Raw genomic sequence first — 24598 nt, forward strand, 5'->3', positions numbered from 1 at the left:
AGCTGGTCAAACCAGTTCTAAAACTAGTGCTGACTGCCGACTCCGCCCCCCCGAATGAATTCGGTGTACGCCGGAATGGAAAGCAAGCAAGAGAATCGTCATGCACACAAAATGACACACGCACGCTCCAAATGGTTTTAATTAAGACATAAGTAATGTTCATACTGTACAGAAGTTTGTGGGGGGAATTCATTTGAATTGTTATCTATTTACACATATATGATCCAGCAAGAGGATAGAAACCCTCACTACAAATCCCATAATCCACCTCGTTCGTTTCCGTGGAAACGCGTTGTTGTCTCTTCGACAGGGAAACGTCTATCTCGCCGCGTCGACACACGGGTTTATAAATAACTTAAGATAAAGAGCGTGTTGGTGTTATAATCTTCCGTAGTTTATTGGTATGTTTATGATATGTGATATGTCAACAATTGAAGTAGGTCAGCTACAAAGAATCAGGTCGAAATAGGCAATTTATAGCTGTATAGTGTTTTTTGCAAATCCATAATATAGTTAAAAGTGTCAGCAAATTCATTATAATCAAGCTTTTCGTGTTGTTTGAATGAATTAATGGTGTTTGATGATCACTGGGTCAGCTGACTCTTCACTAATTCACCATGACGTCACATGTCCTCACACAGGTGAGTGGATCTATTACAGGTGGGAATATGTACGGAGCTCCAGTGGATTTATCCTTCAAACACGTCAGCCGTTTATCAGGTAGTACACTGTCATTTTCCTCTAAGCTTTTTCAGCCTCCTTATAGTACTGTTGTTTTTTTTCTCATTGTATTTTCGCTATAACATTATTGCAGCTCTGTTTAAATAGCTGCACATTACAGTGAACTGCAGTATACTTAACATAACCAGACAGTATGATTCGATCAACTCAGGAAGAAATGTTGAGTATATCTCTGTAAATAGTTTGTAATGTGTTATTCTAAGTATTTGATAATAATTAGATGATGGACACTTAATGCAATGCATGATCTTTTATAAACTGATCAATACATTTAGATGCCTTTCAAACAATGTAGCATAAATATAATTTGTGAGCCAGTACTTAATATTCACTTTATTTATTTCTTATTTGCGTTCTCAGATGCATGGACAGAGGAACCCAGCAGCAGTCTGCGGCCCTTAAAGAGAAATTCAAAGAAGAAGTACCGAAGCTGCTCCCTTCGTCTCAACAACAACAACATCACTGATCTTCATGACCTCCAGAGGACTGTGAACCACTTCCTGGCTGAGCCGGCACAGCTTGCCTGGCTGGACCTTTCCTTCAACAATATATCACACATAGATCCAGTAAGCGTGTTTGTTAGCACAGTGGCTTAGCTGTCTTCTGTCTCTCTCAGTACACCTGCAACATGTGTGTGTGTGTGTGTGTGTGTGTGTGCTTGTGTTTCAGGTTTTGTGCGAGCTGCATGAACTGCGTGTGTTGTATCTCCACGGCAATGGCATTTTTATTCTGTCAGAGGTGGACAGGCTGGGAGTGCTGCCGCATCTACATACCATCACTCTGCATGGAAATATGATCGAAAGCAACAAGGCTTACAGGTGGAGAAGAGACTGTGTGTTCTGTTTGTGTTCTGATTGTGTTCTGATTGTGTTGTGTGTTTTGTGTGAGTTGTGTGTTCCATGTTCTGTTCTGTTCTATGTTCTGTGTGTACTGCGTGTGTTCTGTTTGTGTTCTGATTGTGTTCTGTGTTCTCTCTGTGTTCTGCGTGTGTTTTGTGTTCTGTTACTACTGTATTAATATTTCTATTGTCTTGTTTTTATGATATAGTTAATATTGTTCCCTCTGAAGTGAATAATATCTGAAAGGTGCTCTCGAGTGTGTGGCTGAATGCGTGTTTTAGCGCCGCAGTTTTGCAGGAATGTGCAGAGGCCTGTTGAATTGATTTCGACTACATGCATTGCCTGTTAATGATGGAGCATCCCGTCATGCTGGCCTGATAATGAGGTTATTAGGAGGTGGTTCAACTGTAGTAGGACAGCACTGAAGGCCCAGGTATAAAATACACGGCCTGCCACTGATATATATACTGTATATATATTCTGTATATCAGCACTTCATACTGTCATACAGTAAAGGGGCAGAATGAGGGCTTACTCTCAGTTGAGTAACATTGTGAGTGTCTATGAGAGACACAAATGCTTGGCAAGCATGTAGGTGCATAACAGGTGCTTCAATGCAGATCAAGCTCATATTACAGTACATAGTCTGCACAGCAACACCGGTTACATAACACACAGAGGGGCTGCTTGTTAAATGTCTATTCCAATGACCAGGTTTCTGATGAATCAATGTGATTTATGTGATTATATTGCAGTATATGTGTAGCACCAGTATTGTGGATATACGGCCTGCTTTCAACATTCAGTTTTTACATCTAAACTATCTAGTGCACATTGCATGAATGTGTTTTTGTGCATTTAGGAATCGTGTGATTTCTGCTCTGCCTCGATTAAAGGCGATGGACTTCAGTGCTGTGACACGCCAGGAGCGAGTCATGGCAAAGATTTGGCATCAGAGCAACAGACGCAGCCGAGGCAGCAAGGAGACTCTCCAGTGACCGCTGACTCACCTCCATCGTGGCGTGTTGAAACCAGCTTCACCTAAATGTTCTGTGGTCCACATCTACTGCTGGAAAACCTCATAGTTTCTCTGTGGTGAAACCAGCACTGTATTGAATGTTTTATCCATTTTTATTTGCTGAAATTAACAGTGTATTATTGGATAGTCCAATGAGAAGTCATCAACACTGTATCACTGGATATTAAAGTGATAGAGGAAAATGTCACTGAACCATCCTGAGATACTGGCTCTTGACATTCTTTAGATGCCTGAAAGATATTGTTGCAAACATGGGTGTGGGTTCTGGAATATTTTAATATCATTATGGATTATTCTTTTATAACAAAGTGGCATATCAGTTTTTAACGTTAATGACTTTCTCCGTTTCATTACTGAACCAACCACTTCCCAGATGAGAGCACGTGGATGTAAGATTTAATAAGGCACGTGGTGTTATGTTGAAAATCTTTAATGAATTAATTAAACCAAAAAAAACAAACCAAAATCCTTAAAACTTTTTGGTACTAGCCTAAGATATTACAAACATATTTCAGGTAGTATAACACATTTGAGTAACAAACAAAAACAGAGATAAATGCCAAGAACCCATTGCAAAAAGCTCAAATCGATTGCGTGGTTGAAATAATCACGGCCTTGCAGATTATCCCTTTAGAGACTGCAGAGCGGCTCACCCTGCTCCCTGCACACGCATGTTCACGTGCTCTCCTCCGAAGAGCAAATAAACATTTAGAAACACAAATAAATAATCACAAAAAGGGTCTCGGGATCATTTTATCTGCCGTGGTACATAGATTGTTAGCGCTCCCCCCCACACTGCTACAATGGTTAGTTTCTGATTAATATGAATTCAATCCTATTACAATCTGCAGCGGACAGCTTTCCTTTAAAAAGCCAACAGATGAAGTCCTTAAAAGGGATCTTGTGTTTCATAAAAACATTTATTTATCGCCACAAGATCCAGTCCAACCTGCCCCCAATGAACTCTCGACAAAAAGGAGGAACTTCATACAATCCATCATCTGCTTTTATATTCGATCTGAACATTCTGTACAAAAGGCGGCATGAATACATGATATCCGTCACTGCATCTTCTACACACCAACCCCCCCACCCCCACCCTCCTTCATCTCTGTATGCCTCCACTGCTATTAAATATGTGAAGTTCTGGGTTTGTATTTAAAGAGTCTGCCAGCTCAGGACAAATTTCTGTCTGTAAACTTGAGAACTTGTGACCCCAAGAAAACTCCCATCTTCCCTCTCCGCTGTGACATCAGTAGGCCCCTCCCCCGCCCAGCACCCTCCTGCTTGTGTTTGCATCCTCACCCACCAGAGGACACCAGTCGTCGTCAGGTCACTCATGAATTCGCCTCAACTGGGATGACAGATTACACACCGGACAACCGATAACCAACCGGTTTCACTGTCAGATCGTCAACATTACAGCGGGGCTTACGGGTTCATGTTTAGGTTGTAGTGAGACGTGAATCTTGGTGCAGTGTGACACCAGATTACTGTGGGATGTTCGATGGTTACATCAGAGCTATAGCATTACAACCTTCTAAAATACAATAGCCTCTTGACACGTATACTCAATTTTCTGGCTGCACTTTTCTACATTTTGTTTTCCTCCCGGGACAAAAGAACAGCGTTAAAGACATATGAAGTGCAAACTTCATGTTGGATGTTTTCCATCCTGGTAAATGGCTAAAATACCCAACTATTGCTCTTGCGCCTATTGTACTTGTTCCGTGCCACAGAGATTCCTAATTTCTCCTGTTCCAGTGAAGATTGTATCAAGCATATACACCGATAGCCTATGCATTGCATCAAAAAATTGCTCTTGCTTGAGAATAAAGGCTAGGGAAACTAACTAAATATTGACACTGAGACGGCCCTGAAACCGTTTTAAAGATTAGAGCGATTACCAAGAAGGATGAATGTTGATGTTTCCCCAGCTGGTTCTGACAGAGTCTGTGATCCACATACAGAGGAGGCCTTGTTGTTGTAAATATGAGAGCATGGCCCACCTACGGTCGGCCATCTTCCATTGCCCATGCTGACCATTTGTAACTGACACATAATTAAGTACACTGAAAGACAGCCGTAGGGTGCAATCCTACATTGTCTCTGTCTTTATAGCAGTCAGAGGCATAGCTAAGGAGCACAAGAACCAAGATGCTTTAATAAAGGATGAGCTGGAGGGTGAGGATGCAGAAGTGACACAGAGAGAGCGGGATGGGAGGAACAGTGTGCGTGCCGGGGTCGCAGAATCAGGGAATGGCAAACTGGACCACTAGCTCTTCTTTAGCATCCACTTTGATTTGAGAAATTGCACTGTAAGCATAAGCTGCTATCTTTGACACCTGAGAAGAAAGCAGAAGAGTTTATGAGTTAAATAATCAAATTCAAAGAGAGTAACACAAGACTACTCCGCTGTGTATGACCAACAGAATGTCCTTTTAAAAGAGGTGGACAAAAATAGTAACGACAGAAATGCATTTGATATCTTTACGATCTATTTTCAGCCACACATTTAGTCACACCGCCCCCACACACACACACACACACACACACACTGAAACGCCACGCAGCTACACATGTTGCATACTGTTTCCAAGTATCTCTCTGATGTTATATGTAGCCAACAAAAGAAAACACATGCCAACATATCTTCCATGTGTGCTAGTGCATGATTATACCTGCTGGACATCCGAGTACGGCACCAGGTCACTCGCAAGCACTTGGTGGGGCTGGCTGGTGAGGGAGGGGAGCGCGAGGGACTTCTTCTGGGGCAGACTGTTGCTCAACACAGCCAGCTTTGTACTGAAACAAAACACAAGCTTAAAAGTTTAAAACACAGCGTGTCACCTTGACTGTTCAACCTCATTGCTGTGTCCTCAGAACCGGCAGTTTAATCTCTGCACCTGTATTTTAGACTAAACACAGCTGCTGTGTTTGGTGGAACATCTAGCCACTAGGTGTCGTTGTATCCGAGGTTTGAAGGTAAAGTTCAAGCGAATAGGTCTATGTATGTATTGTCCCCACCCCCCACCTTCTTGAGTCGTCGGGTTGGTGGAGGAACAGTTTCATTCTTAGCACATTCATGTGAGCCAACACCAACCAGTAGTTTGCAGATGAAGCTGGTTCCCTTTTTAATAGCATTTAAGTCATCGGATAAGCTTTACATGAGTAAGATATGCTATAACCATACAACTGAACAGTGTGATACATACAGTAAACAGCACAAAAGTAAGCTGAACATCTTATAAACTAAGAATGCAACTCAAATGCCCAAGCTTTCTTTATAGTTTATAGGCTACCTACATGTATAATTCAGCAGATTATTGATAACCTTCTTCAGACACCTTTCCCCATACCCGTACACAGAAAACAGCACCAGCCATCCACAACAAATATTACACCACCGCTCCCCCACATACCTGTATTGCCGAGCTTTGTCCATGTATTCATGCTGCTCCATCATGACAGAGTCGGCTGCTGACACATCAATGATGTTCCTGACAGAGAGGAGATATTGGCAATTTAGTAAAAGGTGCTTTTTTTTATATCAGGTAAACACGTGCATGAATCCGGCTCATGTATGGTTGCATGTCTCACTGTGCCGTCTTGGTGAGGATGGATGTAAGGAGCGCCTGTTCATCCGTCCTCGCTGAGGGGACGCTGGTAGTGATCCAGTCGGTCCCATTTGGGGGTTTGCTGACAGGGTTCGGGTGGGGGATCAGCGGCTTACGCTCATCAGGGTCCTAGAACCAGAATGAGATTAAGTGACAAAAAAAGGTTTCAGCTCATGACAATACAACAAACTATGTTACAGTTGAAATAGCCTAAGTGCCAAAGAATGTGCCTTACCTACTATATTTTATTAAGCATGACATTAAACATGGTAAATGAGCCAATGAGACATAATAATGAAGTACTGTGTGACCCATCAAATGTGCTTTCTCCATTGTATACATAATAATTAATGCATTATGTTACAATACAAGAAGTAGTGGCAAAAGCCTGAGGTATCAGCTCAACAACCAACCATAGCAATGCATTTGTCAACATGACAATACACACATTGTTACACACTCCTCCCTGCAGACTTGCTCTAAACTCAGGTTTGCCATTCTTACATTAAACATTAGGGGAAGCCTCAACATGAACAAATCCACACTGATTTGAACAACAGGACTAATTTGATTGGGACTAATACACATTATTTGGGAATAACAGAGTGAGTAACTGTGTGCTAGCACAAGACTGCATCAAGGAAGAAGTGACTTGTTTCCGGAAACTAAAAATGGCTAGGGTCATATGACAGAGAAGACATCACGAACACGGCATTCAGGACATCAATCACTTCTGCTGTTAATGCTACAATATAATATTTACTAGATTACTAGTAATTCTGGGGGTTTTGTCACAGTTTTACAACAATTTGTTTTCAGGAGTCAACGTTAATGTGACTAAGCTAGAATGTCCTGCTAATCGTAAAAAGTGACTGTACATAAGTTGACATATGTAACGTTACGGGGTTTCTTCTAAACATGTTTCTTTGCCTTCATATCCGTGCAGCTCGTCTAATCTACGATCGTTTCTCATCTATGTGTTAAACTTCACAGCCTGCCTTAGCTCAGGCCTTTCCCGAAGGCTTTAACTAGCAAGCTAACGCTGCTTCTCAGGCGTCACAACAGTTTAGCTACTAAAAAAAGACCACTTTGTAAACTTTCACACATCACTCAAATGCATTATGTTGAAATAATATTATATAATGGTTCTTAATAACAAACATCGTATGTATCGGCACAGTTTTAGCCGGCTAGCGGCTAGCTAACTACCTGCTCTGTGGTCTCGTTCTCGCTGCTGTAACAGCAACCCATGTCAGCGTCCGAGGGGCGAAACTACACAACCCCGGCTTCCCTGCTGTCCGTCAGAAACGGGCCGTATTTATCTTCTCCAACAGTCATAAAACGTTTCTCCTGCTTGGTTTACTTATGCTTCATGTAAAGGCAAGGAAGCTACTGCCAACAGCAGCTCCTCAGGACGAGCTATCACATGACAGTAGCTCTGGTGCAACAACACAGCGACCACTTCCGGTATATGTGAAGCAGCTGCGGAATCCGTCACGTGAGGGGGGAATTTTCAAACGTGAGTTATGTAAAAAAGTGGGATAAACATACTACACTACCCAAATTAAAGCTGTACGAATATTGTGCAAAGCAATATCATTTGCTTCCTAACTCTATTCAGAGGTTGTATGAGTCTATTAGAGGATACAACTGAGGTATGATTATTATGATGTACGAACATTTGAAACCTTATATTTGGTGTAGTGTTTTGGTTTTGTAAAGCCTAAACTAATAGTGAAAGGGTTGCCTGTTTGTAACAGGCAACCCTTATAATATGTAATATGATATGTAAACAACAAGCTTAAACTTACGATTTGATTGTCTGGTCAACATTATTGTTTTCTCTTTAATTGAATGCCTAATTTTTATTTATGTATTTTGTATGTGCATTCTTTTTGAATTGTTAAAAAGGACTGAAATAAATTACCACTACTACGAAGCCTTAGATTTAGTTCCCATGTTGCATGTCAATGGTTTTAGTACTTTGAGAGAATCACACTTTAAAAGCATATTTGTAGTTTGTATTGTGCTCGTGCAGTGCATGTATGCAGACGACGTCGGGTCAGCGAAGGCCCTGTTGAAACTGTGGCGTTTCTTCTTGTTCTGCCAAATTAATGGGCTCTCCGGGGCCTTTCTCATGCTCAAAAACTAATTTCTTTACTGTCCTGTTGAACGTGTTTATCTACTATTATTTGGCCATATTGCTCCACTAATTCAGCCACAAGTTTTTTCTCAAAGACGGAGAAATGAGAGGATTATTAATTATTTAAATGTGGGTAAGCAGGGATCAATATATTGATAAAACTCCATTTCATTTTGGTTTAAACTTGGATTCACTAAACAGAGGTTAGTTTGTATTTGTGCGACAGAGCTCTGCTAAATTCTAAATCTGGATTTACTCATTTGAAATCCAGTTTTTCTAAACTCTGATTAAAACTAATCTCAGATTAAATGAATCCTTGCTGGTGCAACCCGGGCTAAGAGGAGAGAAGAGTCAGCAGTCCCTGACAAAAAATTAGGAATCCCCATATACGAGAGGTCCTTGAGCATAAAGTCATAAATGAGCACAAAAAATATTCGGCTGGTGGGTCCAGCAGAATTATTGATTAGCTGTGGACAGACAGATCTAATGAACTGAGAAAGTTGAATTAAATTGTGTTTAATTACACGACCACAAACTAACCAAAAATATTAATTCAACATGGGAAGTGATTGGCCTCTGGTTCAGACATGTAATGACAGTGCCTGTGTGTCTATTCTACTGTGTGCAGTGTACTCAACTCAACGGGGGTAAACAACAGGTTAATTCAGCCATGCTTGTGTTTTATTGATGCATCAACCTGCAAATGTTTTGAAATCATATTAGTCATGCTCCATCTAGTTGCTGTTTGACCTCCATATTATTTCATGATCTTGATTAAAAACATAAAATACATTCCTTACTCTGCAAAATCGCGAGCTCGTCGTACATCTGAGTTGCAGCATTAATGCACTGCACTGAGTATATTCAAACTGCCCAAGCAGTGTTTCTTTATATGTTTGTTAAAGGAAGGTAGAAAATGTAGTGTAATAGTGAAGTTCTAGCTGTCTAAATTCATAATAGGCTGAGCAAAAATCTAAATAGACAGCAGCAGGAGAAGGGAACAGGACAAGGCATGTTGGTGCACATGAGGAAGTCTCCCTGGAAAAAGATGAAAGGCTCTCTCACACCCTCGGGCTGATTATGATGACAGAGTACCATATGCAGCGCTTCTCTAACACACAACAGTTACATTGTATTTCCAGTACCTCATTTCACAATACTGACAATAATGTTCTTCAAATCTCTTCATGCACCAAAAGAGCTTTTTATTCCCACTGCTTATACAAAAAGTCCTGTATTAACAAACAAAAGCAACATTTATTATAGTTTATTAACGTCTCTTCATTTTAATTCTTCTTCATTTGAAAGTCTAGAGTCTTTACACAGCAACAAGGCAAAACATATGATATAAGCTACTTCACAACAGTTTACAACGAGAATCCCAAACTCAAGAGACAAACCGTGTGTAGTAGTGATACACTGTTAAACGTGGAGGCGGGCACCAGTCTGATGGGGTGGGGATGATGACTGGGAGGCGCCTGCCCTCTCATTAACCCCCCGTTTCCTCCACACCTCCTTTGTTTACACCTACATGCCGGTCAAGTCCAGGCAGGGGGAGCAGCAGATTTGCAGACTTCACTCGGTTCTTGTCGGGAGACACAATGTTTGTTTCCGTGCTCAGCTTTATTCTGCTGTTTGGAGTTTGCCATGCCTCGGACACGGCGGCTCCTGCCCAGCTCGGGCCGCCGTCGCTCGGGTTCAGCTCCTCGGTGCGCTCGGTGTGTAAACCCATCCCGAGCACCCTGTCTCTGTGCCACGGGATCGGCTACAGGCACATGCGGATCCCCAACTTGCTCGGCCATGACACGCTGAGGGAGGCCCAGCAGCAATCGGCGGCCTGGCTGCCCCTCATCTCCAAGCTGTGCCACCGGGACACCAAGAAGTTCCTGTGCTCGCTCTTCGCCCCGGTGTGTCTGCCGGAGCTCGGCGGGCCGGTCAGCCCCTGCGGGAGCCTGTGCGAGGTCGTGCGGGACGGCTGCCTGCCCGTGATGAGCGCGTTCGGGTTCCCCTGGCCGGAAATGTTCAACTGCACCCGGTTCCCGCGTGGCACCCAGCTCTGTATCCCGGCAACCGGAGAGCAGGAGGGGCGGACGCCCGAGGAGGTCAGGCACGAGGAGGCGTTGAAAGGTCAGTGGTCATCTGTTTAACCTACACTTTAAAAAAATAACACAGCTGTTGATTTATCATCAAATATTTGTTATATTAATAGATTATGAACACATTTTTTATATATATATTTGTATAGCCTGTGTGCCTGTAGTAAACCTTTCTATTCGGCCTATTTACATAACTATTATTTACATAACTATTATTAGCCTATGGGCCTATATGTGTGGCCTGCACTATAAATTCCTATCCCTGCTGCAGTCACTTTCTCCAAGGCTCTCCAACTACACTATACCACTATAGCCCAATATTATCTCTGCATGTACTCTAATTTTTGCACAAGGCACGAATTAGAGTCAACAAACATATCAGTATCAGCACTTATTTATGCTAATACGTACAAATAAATATCAAGATGTTAAAGAAAAGTTTGTAAAGTGTCTCCGTTATATAGTTTGTCTAGTTTGTCACACATAGAGTGTCCAGCTTCATATCTTGGCCACATGTCCTCCTTAATAACCACATTTTAGGAATCCTCATCAAAAATGTTTGTTTATGTGTGTTTCTGTTAAAAGACAAATATCAGTGAGTTTATCAATATTACATTTTTCAATCATTTGTGCTGTAGTACAAATAATGTACAGTATCTATATGTATACAAGCATCTATATCTATATCTATATATAGATAGATATAGGCAGCTTTTGAAAGTCATTTCTTTGTTATTTTCAAATTTGATTTAAAACAGTTCATCTGTTTCTTGAACTGCTGTAACTGAAACGTCCCTCCTGAAGATCAATGCAGTTTTATTTCCCCCAATCTCATCTTAAAGTTGTTTTGAATGCCTTGATCCTGGAGTTTCTGCTCAAAGACAACAGTCTCACCACCTTTAGGATTTTTTTTACATCCCCACCGCAGACGCTCGCAGTCATCTAATCCCCTTCTCTTTCCACCCCCCAGGGAGCGTCATCTGTGAGGCCTGCAGTCTGGCTGCTGAAGGAGAAAGTGACATCCAGGAAAACTTCTGCCACAGTCCATATGGTGAGAACAAACTGCTGTAGAGAATGTAAGCTAAACTAAATAAAACAATCTTTTGAGAATGGAGCAGAACCCAGTATAACCCTCTGTATTATAGTTCAGATTAGAAACGAAACAGGCCACAGAACAGATGATCTAATCATAGAGATAGAGAGGTTGTTTTACAATGTGTCTGAAATGGCACCCGTTAACTAGCGTTCTGTCTCCGTTTCAGCGTTTAAGATGCGTCTGGGCAGTGTGTCGGTGGTGGGAGGGGACCGTCAGCTGGTGCCTACGGCCCGCAGCCGCATCCTGAGGTGGGCAGGGGGAGGTGCGCAGAGGGCAGAAGGGATTGGAGGCGCGATGGCCCACAGTGCTTTGTGGCTGCAAGAAGGAGGCACCTGCGCTTGTCCTGGCCTGGACTCTGCAGAGACAAACAAAGACAGGGGGTTAGAGGAGGAACAGATGGATATAAGACAAGCAAAAGGAGGAGGTAAGGAGAGGAAAGGGGTCCAGAGTGGATGGTATCTGGCCCTGGCTCAGGCTGAAGAGGGAAGGCTGCTGCTGACTCGACTGGTGAGGTGGACCAGAGGGGACAAAGAGCTGAAGAAGTTCATCAGAGCTCTCCTTAAACAGTCTTGTCCGGAGCTGTAGACAGAAGGGTCATCAGCCATCGCAGTCCTGCCCCATGGATGCTGCTTTGTGGTCGTATGCAGTGTGTAATTGTGTGCTGCTGATTGCTACATCATTGAATAATGAACAGTTAACAAATAGTTCCCAACCAACACTGAATAATTCACTTGAGTGCTGATCGTTAGATAAAATGTAAATTAACCAGATAAGTTTGTAGTTATCTGAATACTTGCCACTTTCTTGATGAATTGTTCCTGATTAACTCTAAAAAAGTGCTCAATAACCAATCTTCTTCCTTACATATATACATATTATTTTGTGTCATATCAAGTAAAGCAGTATCATGAACTACGTCACCATGATTCAACATTCAGGTAAAATATTATCATCATTTTACTAAAATGACTTCTTTTCAGTGAATGATTATTAGACAGAGACTTATTGAAATGACCAATTACACAATTATTCTGAAAATCTCCCACCAGCAGTGATGATGAAGCATTACCACGAAACAGTGCAAACGTTGATATACTTCCAACTGGGGCAATATTAGTATTTTTGTGTACATTTGTGTATATAGGAGAGACAAAATATAACCCTTAAATCAAAGTCAAAGTGTTTGGTATTGACTGCAGGGATTAGACCGATCTCATCACAAGTTTTCTTTTGACACATATTTGGGTTAAAGCAGTGTAATTTGTTGTTATTCCTGGAATGATAAAAACGTTTTCTTATACTACCTATCCTATCATTTTATATACATGACGCATACACCATAAAAACTAGCCCTGCAAGTGTTTTATTGCCTTGTAGTTTACCATTTAGTTTCGCAGCAGCTTCAGTCGTTTTATGAGTGAAATCACATGTTAGGAGTCGAAAGAGAAGCACTGAAAGGAAAGGAAAGAAATATGAATAATAAATCATTTGGTTCTTGTTTGGTCTCTATTTTTGCATTTTATTACATGTATCGGTTCCTAACATAAACTTAAACAAACTTTAATGAAAAGAATGTACGACTTAGTTACATTGGATGATATTCCATTCCACTTATTTGTGTGCGTTTGTGTTTTCTTGACCTTTCCATCGTGACTCAGTAAAGACATTTGATGCCACACAGACAGACACCTGTTGCTGTTAACTTGATATATCAAATGTCTCACACTGCCGCTCTCTGTCTCACTGTCTCTGCTCCCATCCACACTATCGCTGTTATAAACAGCACAAGAAGCTGCCTGTGTGTCTTATCAAAAATGACAAAAACGGGTGTTTGACAGCGAGTTAGTGACGTTACACCGCCTGTCTGTTAATTTGAAATAATTACTGGACGTGTCCTGTCAAGCACGTGATACTTAAATTATTCACAACCCCAGGTCTCTTACCTTCTCTTGCACACACACACACCCACACAACTCCATCTTTATGCGGCTGAAGTGACACTTTCATCTTTATCACCGGCGCTGCTGCTCTGCTCCCGCGAAAAGTTTTTTAGAAAACAGGTGAGTTTTTTTTCATGGGACAGTAAGAGAGATTTTGTTATAGCATCGGTTCTGTGTGGGGCCGAAAGCCTGCGGAGTCTCCGGTTCCCTGAGGCAGCAGAAACATTGAGAGAGGCGACTGCACTTTCTCTCACATCTTCCACAGGACTAAAGCGGGAAAGATCATTCCTGCGTAGATCTTATCTTGCATAATTCAAAACTAGGAGAGTTTGTCTCAAAATGTGTTGAGTCTATCTGGAATGTTGGCAATTCAGGAAAAGATAATTTAACTAATACAATTGTAACTGTTGTTTCACTCTCATAATGGACATTTAGTATTTCCAGTAGTCTGTGCATTCATTATAGATCCTTTGTTGTGATTAATTGATGGCTTTGATCATTTAACACGTGGAACATTACAAAAGCACCAGAATAGCCGCAGAGCCATGATACCACAGAAAGAGTTGTGGAGTCACAATGCAGAATGACATGCAGCTACTATGTGCTGCTGAAAATGATAAAACTTAACTGACTGGAGCAGGAGGAGGAATTGGCTGAATGATCTTGCAGCACTAATAGAAGGTTGAAGCAAGGTTTGGGACTAAATACTGGCACTAAATACTCTTAACGCACCTGAACATCAGCATCAGAAGGCAACTGCAGTGCAGCACAGTTAGATTAGATCAGATCAAATACAGTAGGCCAATGCCATTTTAGTCCATGAATGTAAAAACAGAGAATAGGGAGACGGAAGCACAAAAGTTTGTCTGTGTATTTCTCGTACAACATTCATGTAAAGGTTAATTTAAAGGGGCACATGGAGACATGGTATCCACCCCATTCAAACAGTATGAATACATCTTATGAGTGACTTTTTTTTTAACATAATTATAGGTGTCTCATGATTCTACTTGTGTGTGTTTCTCTTTATACGAGCTAGGATGGTTTCTCCTGCTATCGCTCTGGCCTTCATTCCCCTCCTGCTGACAGTTCTTATCAGGTGCCGCTTCTACTTTGTGCTGTTCTATCGGGCGGTCCTGGTCAGGATATGGAAGGACTGTGTTACTGGTCTGAGCCGCGAGGAGCGTGCTTACCAGTACGTCCTCACTCACGCCACCCCTGGAGACCCAGACAGCATCCTGGACGCCTTCGATGTCTGGTGCAGCAAAGTGGAGTTCATCAGCAACATCGGGCCTAAAAAAGGTGAGAAGATCATTGACCGTACGCAACAGTTTACCGTCTGTCTACCAGCATGATTTTGCAAGATATTTTTCTGTGTGTAGGGAAGATCCTGGACCGGCTGGTGATGGAGCAGAGCCCTCTGACGGTGCTGGAGCTGGGTGCCCACTGCGGGTACAGCACCGTGCGGATCGCCCGGTCTCTGCCCCTGGGTGCCCGGATCTACAGCCTCGAGATGGACCCGAGGAATGCTGTCATCGCTGAGAAAATCATCCGCCTGGCAGGGTTTGACGATGACACGGTGAGAGAGCAGAAACATGTAAACACTGCACTCCATGTACAGTAGGCTTTTAGACAAAGGCCCCAAATTACCTTTTTTTCCACATAAATCTAGGACATTTTTCTTTCATGTATTGAATATGGAGAGTATTGTACCTTTTGAGACATTCACGGGGCATGTTCTCCAGGTGGAGCTCATTGTAAACCCATCTGATGAGGTGATCCCTCGGCTGCGGTCTGACTATGGTTTGGAAAGGCTGGATTTCGTCTTCATGGACCACTGGAAGAAATGTTACCTCCCTGATCTGCAGGTGACTAGATCACTAGAAAGAACATTCACATAATATGTACTTTGAGTTTGCAGAAGCCAGTTTCTTTACACCTGAACTTGTACTTAAATAAATATGTTATAGTTGTGATCCGTCCCATTGTTACCTGGTCAACTCCCTCAGTTACATGATACTTCCTCGGTGTGTGTGTGTGTGTGTGTGTGTTACAGATGCTGGAGGGCTCTGGTCTGCTGGGAAAAGGGTCTGTGATCATGGCCGACAACGTGCTGTTCCCCGGGGCTCCAAAGTTCCTCAGGCACGTTCGCAAGAGCGGCCTGTATGAGTGGAAGGTCCACCGGGCCACACTCGAGTACAGCAAAGGCATCAGGGACGGGATGGCTGAGCTGGTGTACCAGGGAATCAAGTAGACTACGCTATTAGTCAGATATACATTTTTGGAGGGGCAAGGTATGAATTGATGATGGTATAACATATGCATATGTTAAAACTGTTTTTAAAGAAAATTGTGATGGAAAAGTTAACTGTAAATTCTTCCTTCAAAAGTTACATTCACCTGAAAATTGTCGCATGGCAGTATCTATTTTTTAATAACTCACTGCCAGTGCCCTCTCCTGGGTAAAAAAAGTAGAATTATTAGGGAAATGTACCAATTTAGTAACCACGTTACTTGTCACCACACTGTTCTTCTCCTCTGTGAATGCAAATTACATGTATGCAAATTAAACTCAATAACATGTCACTTTTAGTGAGTTCATAATAAATGTCCTTCAAGTTTAATACTAAAGAAAATGTGGCCCTTTGGGTGGGAAATGTAACCATCATCTGTTCAACTCTTTCCAGATATGAAATGTTGAATGAAAAAAAGTGAATTATGGACATCGGAACCCCAGATCATACATTCTACACCAAATTCACAAACCCCATTACTAGATTTATCTCAATGAACATTCACTCAACCTAAATCCAGCACACACCCCTTTCTACCATGTTACATTACCTGTTTAATCAATAACAAAATGAAAATGTAGACAACAGAAAAACATGGTTTCATCAAAATGATTTAATTTAATACAAAAATTCAAGGCGTCTGTTCATTTCAGTACTAATAACCAAAACCTCGGCAAGCAATCCTTTAAGATAAACATCAGAGTATTTGGACGGACACCGAGAGCGTCTCCATATTTCAATTGACATTCTTCAAAAGTAACGGCTGCTTGTTCCTCTGACATGGTTAAAAAACATCGAAATGTATTTCAATAACAACTGATGAATGGTCTGAACATAATACTATTTCATACGCGTTTATGAAGATTCCACGGAGAGTATGACATCTGTAACAAAAGACTAGCAGCGTACACAACAGAATCGTACCACGTGGTGTGAAGTAGCGGTCAGTCTCCTTCATAGGTAACAAATTATTTAGCTGACTGAACTGTTGTTTGCACTCAGTCAGCTGTTTGAAGGCTCTCCGAGAGAAGTGGCACATGACTGAAGATACGAGAAGGTCAAAGTTTAGAGCAGATGCCTACTGATACCACTGTGTGGGTGTGTGTCCGACTGGTTGCAAAACAGCAGGACCTTGTGTGTGTGTGTGTGTGTGTGTGTGTGTGTGTGTGTGTGTGTGTGTGTGTGTGTGTGTGTGTGTGTGCCAGGTAGAAGCACTCACAGTGATGTCCAACGACGTCCGGGGCCTTCACGGGCCAACTGCAGCTTGAAACAAGACACTTTGTGCGGGATTCACTCCCTCTGAAGGACATCGTGATACAAGCTTTGATTCAACTATATTCTTTTTCCTGTTTACACAAATAAAATATATATATCTGTGTCACAGGCAAAAGGGGCAGCAGTCATGTTTTAAGTGGGGAGTAGAAATCCAGTGCCAGACGGCTTGATGGAGACTAACAATTGTCATTTGTCTTAAATCATCCATTGGTCTTGGTCTTGGTCTGCTCCCTCCATGTCCACCTGACAGAAGACACAGAGCCAGATTAAAAGACTGTGAAGAATGTCAGCTAAAAAGGAAACAACACTTATTGTAATAAAAAGTCATTTCTGTGTATATTAGTTAATCCAGTAACGAGACTTTCTACAAATCCTAAATCAAAGCACCTCATTGATCTCGCCGTCGTCGGGCGACTCGTTGTAGTCATTCATCTCGTCCATGTCCTGCATGTCTTCTTCATCTTCCGAGTCCTCCTCGCTGTCCTCCTCATCCTCGTCGTCCTCTTCTTCCTCTTCATCGTATCCCGCCTGCGCCACAGGAAAGCCAGACGACAAGAAAGGAGAGAACCGTCAGTGTTTCATACTGAGGCATGGTGAAACTCAAGAGCAGCATTTTTCACTTTTAATAATATCTTAAAAAGGCAACACCACCAACACCTTACCTCAAATATAGGTTTCCCAATGGGCATCAGGTTGTTGTCTTTCTCAGCAATGCTCTGCAGCTGAGGTAGAGAGAGCACGTATTGAAACACGAGCATGGAGAGAGAGAGAGAGAGAGAGAGAGAGAGAGAGAGAGAGAGAGAGAGAGAGAGAGAGAGAGTGAGAGAGAGACTGTGTTGAAGCAGAGGTTTGTTTACCCAGGTTTGGTGCTGCTGCTCCTGCTGGTGCAGCTCGGTCTCGTCCACGCAGGGTCGGTCAAGGTTGAACCACAGGGACTCCGTTATCCGGGGGAAGAGCGAGGGGAAGAGCGTGGACATGTCTTGTCTCACGGGGACAACAACAACAAACACGGCGTCAGTCAGCAAGCCTGTGTGTGTGTGCCACCTTTACACAAACAAAGCAAAGCGTTAAAAGCCGGGTCTACCAGACACGTAAACACCGACACATTGTAACGACACGGGAGCGGTGGGGAGGGAAACGGTAAATTAACGTAACACATCGTTAACGTACGATCTAAAGTCTTCCTGTTTTATTACATTCAAACTCTAACATGTAAAGTCATCCCCGCTATTCTTCTACGTAAAATACAACTTAGTATAATATGATATTGTACTCGTAAATCAAGGCTAAATTGTAGACAGCGTAGCTTAAGTACCTGCCAATCTCTCGCTCCAGCTTTTCAAAATTTTCAAAACAAATTTAACCGGAAACTCCTGGTGTTCACCTAACGGAGTCCTCTATTCCTGTGTCCCTGCACAAAGGTTCCGCCTGGGCGGCAGCAGTAGAGACAGGAAAGTGAAGCTGTAACAAAAGATGTACTTTGGTTAGTATGTTGATATCGATATTAATGATCTGTGTGTGTGTATAGCAATACAAATATTCACCGATGTATGTTTTGCCCCATGAATACTGATAAATATTTCAATGAACAGTGTGGGAGATAACTGTATTTGTGTCTTGAAATATATTTGTGTAAAATCATATCCATAATTTGAAATGTATTCATGTGTATTCACATTCATACTGTGATATTGGCCTGTATCATTGTCATTGTCATATGTTATACACATCACTGGGGCAGGGTGTTTGTGCTCTTTTGGCCGCCTCAACCTTGTAACCTTTTGACACGTAAAACAAAGTTCAATCTTTGAAGCAACTACTTCACAAGTGTGTGCATGGGAAACAGGATGCTCTGTCAGGGGGTGAAAGAAAGGGGACTGATGACGGGTATAGGGGAAATCTGGAAATAAGTACGCCAAGGGCGGTAATCTATGAAGGCCAAGGGACTAGGAAGGAACAGGGAGTCGAGGTTCCGCTGAATGTAAATATGCACAACTAAACCAATCTCATCTAGGGAGGATTTGCTTATCAACCGTCTCTCTGTTTCAGACGCTTCTTTGTTCCCTTGAGAGTAGGGGAGTAAGCATAGTGGCCTATGGAGCCTGGGTGAAGATGGGGGGGAAGGCCACTGCCGTTAAAGCAGAGGAAGACGATTGGGGAAGGAGACTGTGATAAATCAAAAACCCTCTGTTTGACATTTCCGTTGTACACATTGTAACTTGTCTATTCAGGGGCTTAGGGGCCAAGAGCAAAGCAGGAACCTGGGGAGGGGGGAGACCCAAGGGACCGATAAAATCACCCCAACCTGGGGCAGAACGGGGTTTTAAAGTGGTGTACAATGCTATCGTGAAGTTAGTTGATTCCGGACAGCTCGGTGTACTCGTGATGCAAATAAATCTGCGTGAACTGAAAAAAAAATCCAATGTGTTCTGTGGGTGTTCGTTAGAGTTCCTAATAGTGAGACCCTGTGGTGTCTCACCACAAGTCAGATAGATAACAGTTATTAAGCCAGCTATTAGGTATTGAGATTGAACCAAAAGCCATAACGTCAAATAATCTGATCATCAACAACGAAAATCAACCTCTACAAAAATTATTAAATTACCATATTATTCAATATTTTCATAATGACATTTCCTTTCATTTGAGAACCTGAACATTTATTATTGCCTAATTAATTGCATTGTGAAACTGATCAATTTCCATTCTTTTTACACTGATTATAGGGAATGTAACACTAAAGCTGGTATCAAAGTAGGTGCTGGTGGATTAATTCAAATACAGAAATAAAAAAATTAAAACCTTTATTTCTATTACTCATAAATGAAATCAAACAGAACACTGATCTTCTATTCAATCAATAAGAAACCCGCTGACACGATTGATATGTCTCTTTTTAAGAAGTATCATCTGAGGATGGTAACTTCTGAGATCAACACACACACACACACACACACACAAACACATTTACATGTGTAAAAATGAGCCACCCACTTTAAAGTGCTTGTAATGTGACACGTTTTAGTTGAATCAGGAGACCCCCAACACAGACGAAGCAAAAACTTATCTTAACTGCCTTATTTTTCCTCTTCTTATTGCCTTCCCAGAGGTCACACTGCCATTATACATCAAATATGAACAGCATGTGTGTATGTGAGAAAGTGCAGGGTAGACCTTGAGATAAGACAAACCTTCCTCACAGTAAGATGTAATAAAACTCAGATTATTACATACTACGCCTCTTTCTCCTTCCTTTATTTATCTCAAACGCTCTCACATACCAGAGGCACTGACACATTGGCACAGACTTTGGACTTGAAGACATATACACACACACACATGCACAGATGTGTGTTTTCTAAATCTAGTTTGGTTTTACGAAGTGTATAAGAGGTGACAGGACTGAAGACGCTGATTTGAAGGATCATCCCGTGTGGAAGGAATCATCACAGAATCTAACAAGGTAAAAAATGAATCTGTTCATCATTGCTTGTAGAAATATTCTCATTGGTCTCAAAAGAAGTTGGTTACAATTACAAATACATGTATTTAGGCTGTAGGGTAAGTTTTTAATTACTTTTAAATTAATGCCTAAACTGTTATTCAACTGTCATTGTTGCTGCTTTCCCATGTGTTTTTAAGTTTACATCCAGGAGAACTGTATAGTATGAACATATAGTTTATTTAGAACAGTGTCTTTGCAGTGATTAGCACATTTTTCTGATTTTCGATCATTTGTTACATAGAAATGGGGAAGAAATGTAATGGGTTTTTTTTAAAGTTGTTACGTTTTAAGAGGTTAAGTAATGCATCAGTAGGCACTATGTATGTCAGAACCTGAATAAAAATAAGAGATGTTCCAGTGGACTCAATGGGCCAATGTCCATCAGATATTATGTGAGTTAATAATTTAAGCAATTATGAGTGAACAGAATTTCCTCCAACACCAACAAAGATTGAGTTGACACTGGATGTAAATACTGAAGGTTTTGTTTGAAACAGATTTATATAGTTCTGGTATTTGAAAATGAAAAAACATATTGGAAATGTAGCAAAACGTAGCAAAGCATTTCTGTCCAGTTTGTTGTTATTAACTTTTGCCAGACTTCTTTGCTCAGTTTTGAGTTGTTGTACTTTAGATCGTAATTTTCATAAAGAAAATTATTTTGAAATGTATACTCATTGATCCCATAGAACCTCCCTTCTCTGCTTCTCTGATTGAAACAACCTCTCAAGGTTTGAGTTGTTTTGTTCAAAGAAGCCTTGGAAGTGGGAGTAGTTGTGGGCGGAAAAACACAGAGAAAACTGATTATTTTAAGAAACTTGTTTTTTGAAAGGTGGGGCCAAATGGGGAGTCTTTAAGCTGTTCAACAAGCAACATGTTTTTTGTTACTATCATTTTTAACAGTGGAATAGATGCAGATTAATTACAGTGCAGATCATCTTGATCAAAACTGATACAAACTAAACCTAAAACTTCCAAAAAGAAAGCTTAAAAAATATGGAGAAATCAAACAAAAAGCAATTCTGCACAATGACTGACCAGGGTGTGCCCCTTTAAGTTCAAGCCCTTTGGACAGCGACTGTGGCCTGTTTGTGCCAGTAAGGTCCTCCTACTTCAGAAAATAACTATTAGCAATCATACTTACAAACAACCCACCTGCTGCCTAGATGGTATAACAGTGACTGAGGTGGCCAGAGTACTGTGTGTGTCTCACTCAGATCAGAGGTTACAGGGCACGTCTGTCACATGGATTTAAACCTTTGACCAGTTCTGTTCATTGGCTGTCATCCCATTATTTTCCCCACCCATTGATGTATGTTAATGCCTCCCTGCTGTAGAGCCATGTGGTTTGTCCTGGCCTCGCTACTAGCCCTCTCCAGTGGCGCTCTGTCTCTGGACCAACTCAACATTTGTATGGACGCCAAACACCACAAAGTAGACCCTGGCCCCGAGGGACAACTTTACCTTCAGGTGATGAACACTAAAGTCCACAGACATCAAAGATGAAACAAATCAAATGGGGCGGATGCTGGGAGATTGAAATATGTGCTTCTCATCAGAACAATGTTTTTGGTTTAACAGCATAAAGTGACCTCTCTTTCCTTCTTCCTCTTTCCAGTGTGCTCCCTGGAGTGACAATGCATGTTGTACTGCCAACACCAGCGCTGAAGCCCACGAAGACAACTCCTACCTGTACAACTTCAACTGGAATCACTGTGGCGTCATGAGCACCCAGTGCAAGAAACATTTCACCCAGGACACTTGCTTCTATGAGTGCTCACCTCACTTGGGACCCTGGATACAAATAGTGTGTATTGTGCTCTCAGTCTCTCTTGTATGTGTGTACTTGCGACACTAGATGGCAGCACTAGAGGGCTTGTCAGCACCGTTAATCCACATAGAGAATGATGTCATTATTTTCTATCTTTGTAATAAAAAGAGAGCCAGCTAATTAGTAATGTGCCCCAGTTTAAATTGTCGACACCTTTTATAACTCTCCCGACAAATCATAGCATTGCAACTGCGAAGGGCAATGCCTTTTATTCAAAAAGGATATCCCTTTTGTTCTGAAATGATGGCTCATTCACACTCATCAATTATATTTATAGGTGGATCAGAGCTGGCGTAAGGAGCGTATCTTGGATGTGCCTTTGTGTAAGGAGGACTGCCATAGTTGGTGGGAAGACTGCAAGAATGAGTTCACCTGCAAGGCTGACTGGCACACGGGATGGGACTGGAGCTCAGGTAAGCACACACACACACACACACACACACACACACACACACACACACACACACACACACACACACACACACACACACACACACACACACAGACAAACACACAACCCCAGACCAGTGGTAAAGGCAAATATTTGCTCACATTTTTGTATGTATCCACAAAAAAACAAATTCACACATTTGTTTTACACCCCCCTCCCCTCTCTCTCTCTCTGTCTCTCTGTCTCTCTGTCTCTCTCTCCTACAGGTATTAATAAATGCCCTGCAGACAGCAAGTGCAGGAAGTGGACCGAAGTTTATCCCACACCCAAGTCCATGTGTGAGGAAATCTGGTCCAATTCCTACCTTTATACCACTCACTCCAAAACCTCAGGCCGCTGCATGCAGCTCTGGTTCAATGGGTCAAACCCCAACACGGAGGTAGCTAAGTACTACCTTAACAACGCACAGCAACACCAAAGCTTTGCCTTGACGACGCTACTTCTCCCGGCTTTTGCATCTTTATCTGTAATGATGCACTAATATGATTTCTTGTATCACCGCAGAAGTACCAATAAAAATGTTTTCACATGCTCTCCTGCCTCTGAAGCGTTCTAGTCTCCTTCAACAACAGTCAATAATAAAGTAGAAGGTTTGTTGCTGTTTAATTCTCTACATTAAACAGCAACAAACCTTTAATTCTCTACAATTTTTTTTTCTTCATAACAATAACCACCAGTGGGGAAACGACAAAAGTGACCCAGGATCTGCATTGAGGGAAAATGTTTCTCCGCACTGGGCCCCAGTGATCACGACATCACATGACCACTCTGGGCCAGCTAGTGGTTAGTGGGCTCCACTGCTTGGTAATTAAGGAGTTCCAGTCCCATGAGTGTGTGTGTGTGTGTGTGTGTGTGTGTGTGTGTGTGTGTGTGTGTGTGTGTGTGTGTGTGTGTGTGTGTGTGTGTGTGTGTGTGTGTGTGTGCGTGCGTGCGTGCGTGTGTGTGTGTGTGACAGAGAAAGGGAGTAAAGGAAGAAAAAGAGAGAAAGGCTAAGGGTGTGTTAGTGTCTCTCTTCCTCCCCCTATGTTTAAGTGTGTTTTTGTGTCACATAGTCTCTATATATATATGTGTGTGTGTGTATGTGTGTGTGTGTGTGTGAGGGGCATGAGTTTACATATGTGTAGATGAGTGCCACGTCTGAATGTGCTCTATCAGGCCTTTGAATAAGTCTTGTGATTGGCTACAAGACAGAGAGGACCTTAGCTGGTCAAAGAGATGTCTGAGATACATATTTAGCAACGTTTGTGCACTCTGCACTTCTATAATCAAGGTCTGAGATAATAAATCAAGTACAATGAAAAGACATAACAGATGCAGTCAACAGTATCTTTGAAAATGTGGCCTTCCTTTCTGACAAATATCAGCCGTGTCAAAGTTCTGCTCCATTTCTGAGGCTTATAATAACATCCTTCCTGATGATTTAGCCGTTGTAAGGTCAGCTGTGAACCCAAGGCCAGTCTTTCCTGTCTCTTTTCTCTGCATGGACTGTATGCACACAGCTGCTAAACAAAGAGAGGCGTGGATTTGCATGAGACTATCTGGTTGCAGAAGTTTGTTATTGCCGGAGCCATAATTGATCCAACTCAAACATGGGCATAACTGCTCCAAAGTCTTCCGTGATGAAATCATACTGAAACAATATTCAATTTGTGTTTAAATAACAGAAGATGTTTCCACAAACAACATCAATTTAACATAATCCCATTAGTTCACACAATGAGGTTAACATCA

The 24598-nt window shown here is 41.9% G+C and overlaps 6 protein-coding genes across 7 annotated transcripts; 4 read left to right on the top strand and 2 right to left on the bottom strand.

Annotated features, from left to right (window-relative positions):
- The first annotated feature begins 665 nt into the window (after positions 1 to 665).
- lrrc51 (leucine rich repeat containing 51) lies at positions 666 to 2635 on the top strand. The gene is made up of 4 exons (XM_079166657.1): positions 666 to 720; positions 1102 to 1307; positions 1411 to 1559; positions 2443 to 2635. Exons 1-4 carry the CDS (start codon positions 669 to 671, stop codon positions 2576 to 2578), a joined length of 543 nt encoding a protein of 180 aa, XP_079022783.1. The 5' UTR covers positions 666 to 668; the 3' UTR covers positions 2579 to 2635.
- Positions 2636 to 3033: 398 nt separating this feature from the next.
- On the bottom strand, positions 3034 to 7686 carry lamtor1 (late endosomal/lysosomal adaptor, MAPK and MTOR activator 1). Its single transcript, XM_079166184.1, has 5 exons — positions 7446 to 7686; positions 6220 to 6365; positions 6042 to 6119; positions 5301 to 5424; positions 3034 to 4964 (listed from the first exon to the last, which is right to left on the bottom strand). Exons 1-5 carry the CDS (start codon positions 7485 to 7487, stop codon positions 4872 to 4874), a joined length of 483 nt encoding a protein of 160 aa, XP_079022310.1. The 5' UTR covers positions 7488 to 7686; the 3' UTR covers positions 3034 to 4871.
- Positions 7687 to 9665: 1979 nt separating this feature from the next.
- sfrp2l (secreted frizzled-related protein 2 like) lies at positions 9666 to 13017 on the top strand. The gene is made up of 3 exons (XM_079165812.1): positions 9666 to 10506; positions 11446 to 11526; positions 11738 to 13017. Exons 1-3 carry the CDS (start codon positions 9981 to 9983, stop codon positions 12154 to 12156), a joined length of 1026 nt encoding a protein of 341 aa, XP_079021938.1. The 5' UTR covers positions 9666 to 9980; the 3' UTR covers positions 12157 to 13017.
- Positions 13018 to 14551: 1534 nt separating this feature from the next.
- tomt (transmembrane O-methyltransferase) lies at positions 14552 to 15765 on the top strand (the record flags this gene model as incomplete). The annotated part of the gene is made up of 4 exons (XM_079166773.1): positions 14552 to 14813; positions 14894 to 15090; positions 15257 to 15379; positions 15568 to 15765. 4 exons carry the CDS (start codon positions 14552 to 14554, stop codon positions 15763 to 15765), a joined length of 780 nt encoding a protein of 259 aa, XP_079022899.1.
- A 644-nt stretch (positions 15766 to 16409) lies between these two features.
- Positions 16410 to 18454, bottom strand: anapc15 (anaphase promoting complex subunit 15). Of its 2 annotated transcripts, none has more exons than XM_079165941.1 (5): positions 18396 to 18454; positions 17938 to 18124; positions 17743 to 17802; positions 17468 to 17608; positions 16410 to 17323 (listed from the first exon to the last, which is right to left on the bottom strand). In XM_079165941.1, the coding sequence occupies exons 2-5, from the start codon at positions 18055 to 18057 to the stop codon at positions 17276 to 17278; spliced, it is 369 nt and encodes a 122-aa protein (XP_079022067.1). In that variant the 5' UTR covers positions 18058 to 18124; positions 18396 to 18454; the 3' UTR covers positions 16410 to 17275. The 2 variants fall into 2 exon arrangements, with proteins under 2 accessions (XP_079022067.1, XP_079022068.1); XM_079165942.1 differs by having other exon boundaries at positions 17938 to 18059; positions 18396 to 18404.
- Positions 18455 to 20362: 1908 nt separating this feature from the next.
- Positions 20363 to 23400, top strand: folr (folate receptor). Its single transcript, XM_079166333.1, has 5 exons — positions 20363 to 20543; positions 21923 to 22055; positions 22204 to 22392; positions 22694 to 22829; positions 23074 to 23400. The coding sequence occupies exons 2-5, from the start codon at positions 21927 to 21929 to the stop codon at positions 23346 to 23348; spliced, it is 729 nt and encodes a 242-aa protein (XP_079022459.1). The 5' UTR covers positions 20363 to 20543; positions 21923 to 21926; the 3' UTR covers positions 23349 to 23400.
- The last annotated feature ends 1198 nt before the right edge of the window (positions 23401 to 24598 follow it).

This window comes from Pholis gunnellus (assembly GCF_910591455.1).
Source record: "Pholis gunnellus genome assembly, chromosome: 9".
Classification (NCBI taxonomy): domain Eukaryota; kingdom Metazoa; phylum Chordata; class Actinopteri; order Perciformes; family Pholidae; genus Pholis; species Pholis gunnellus.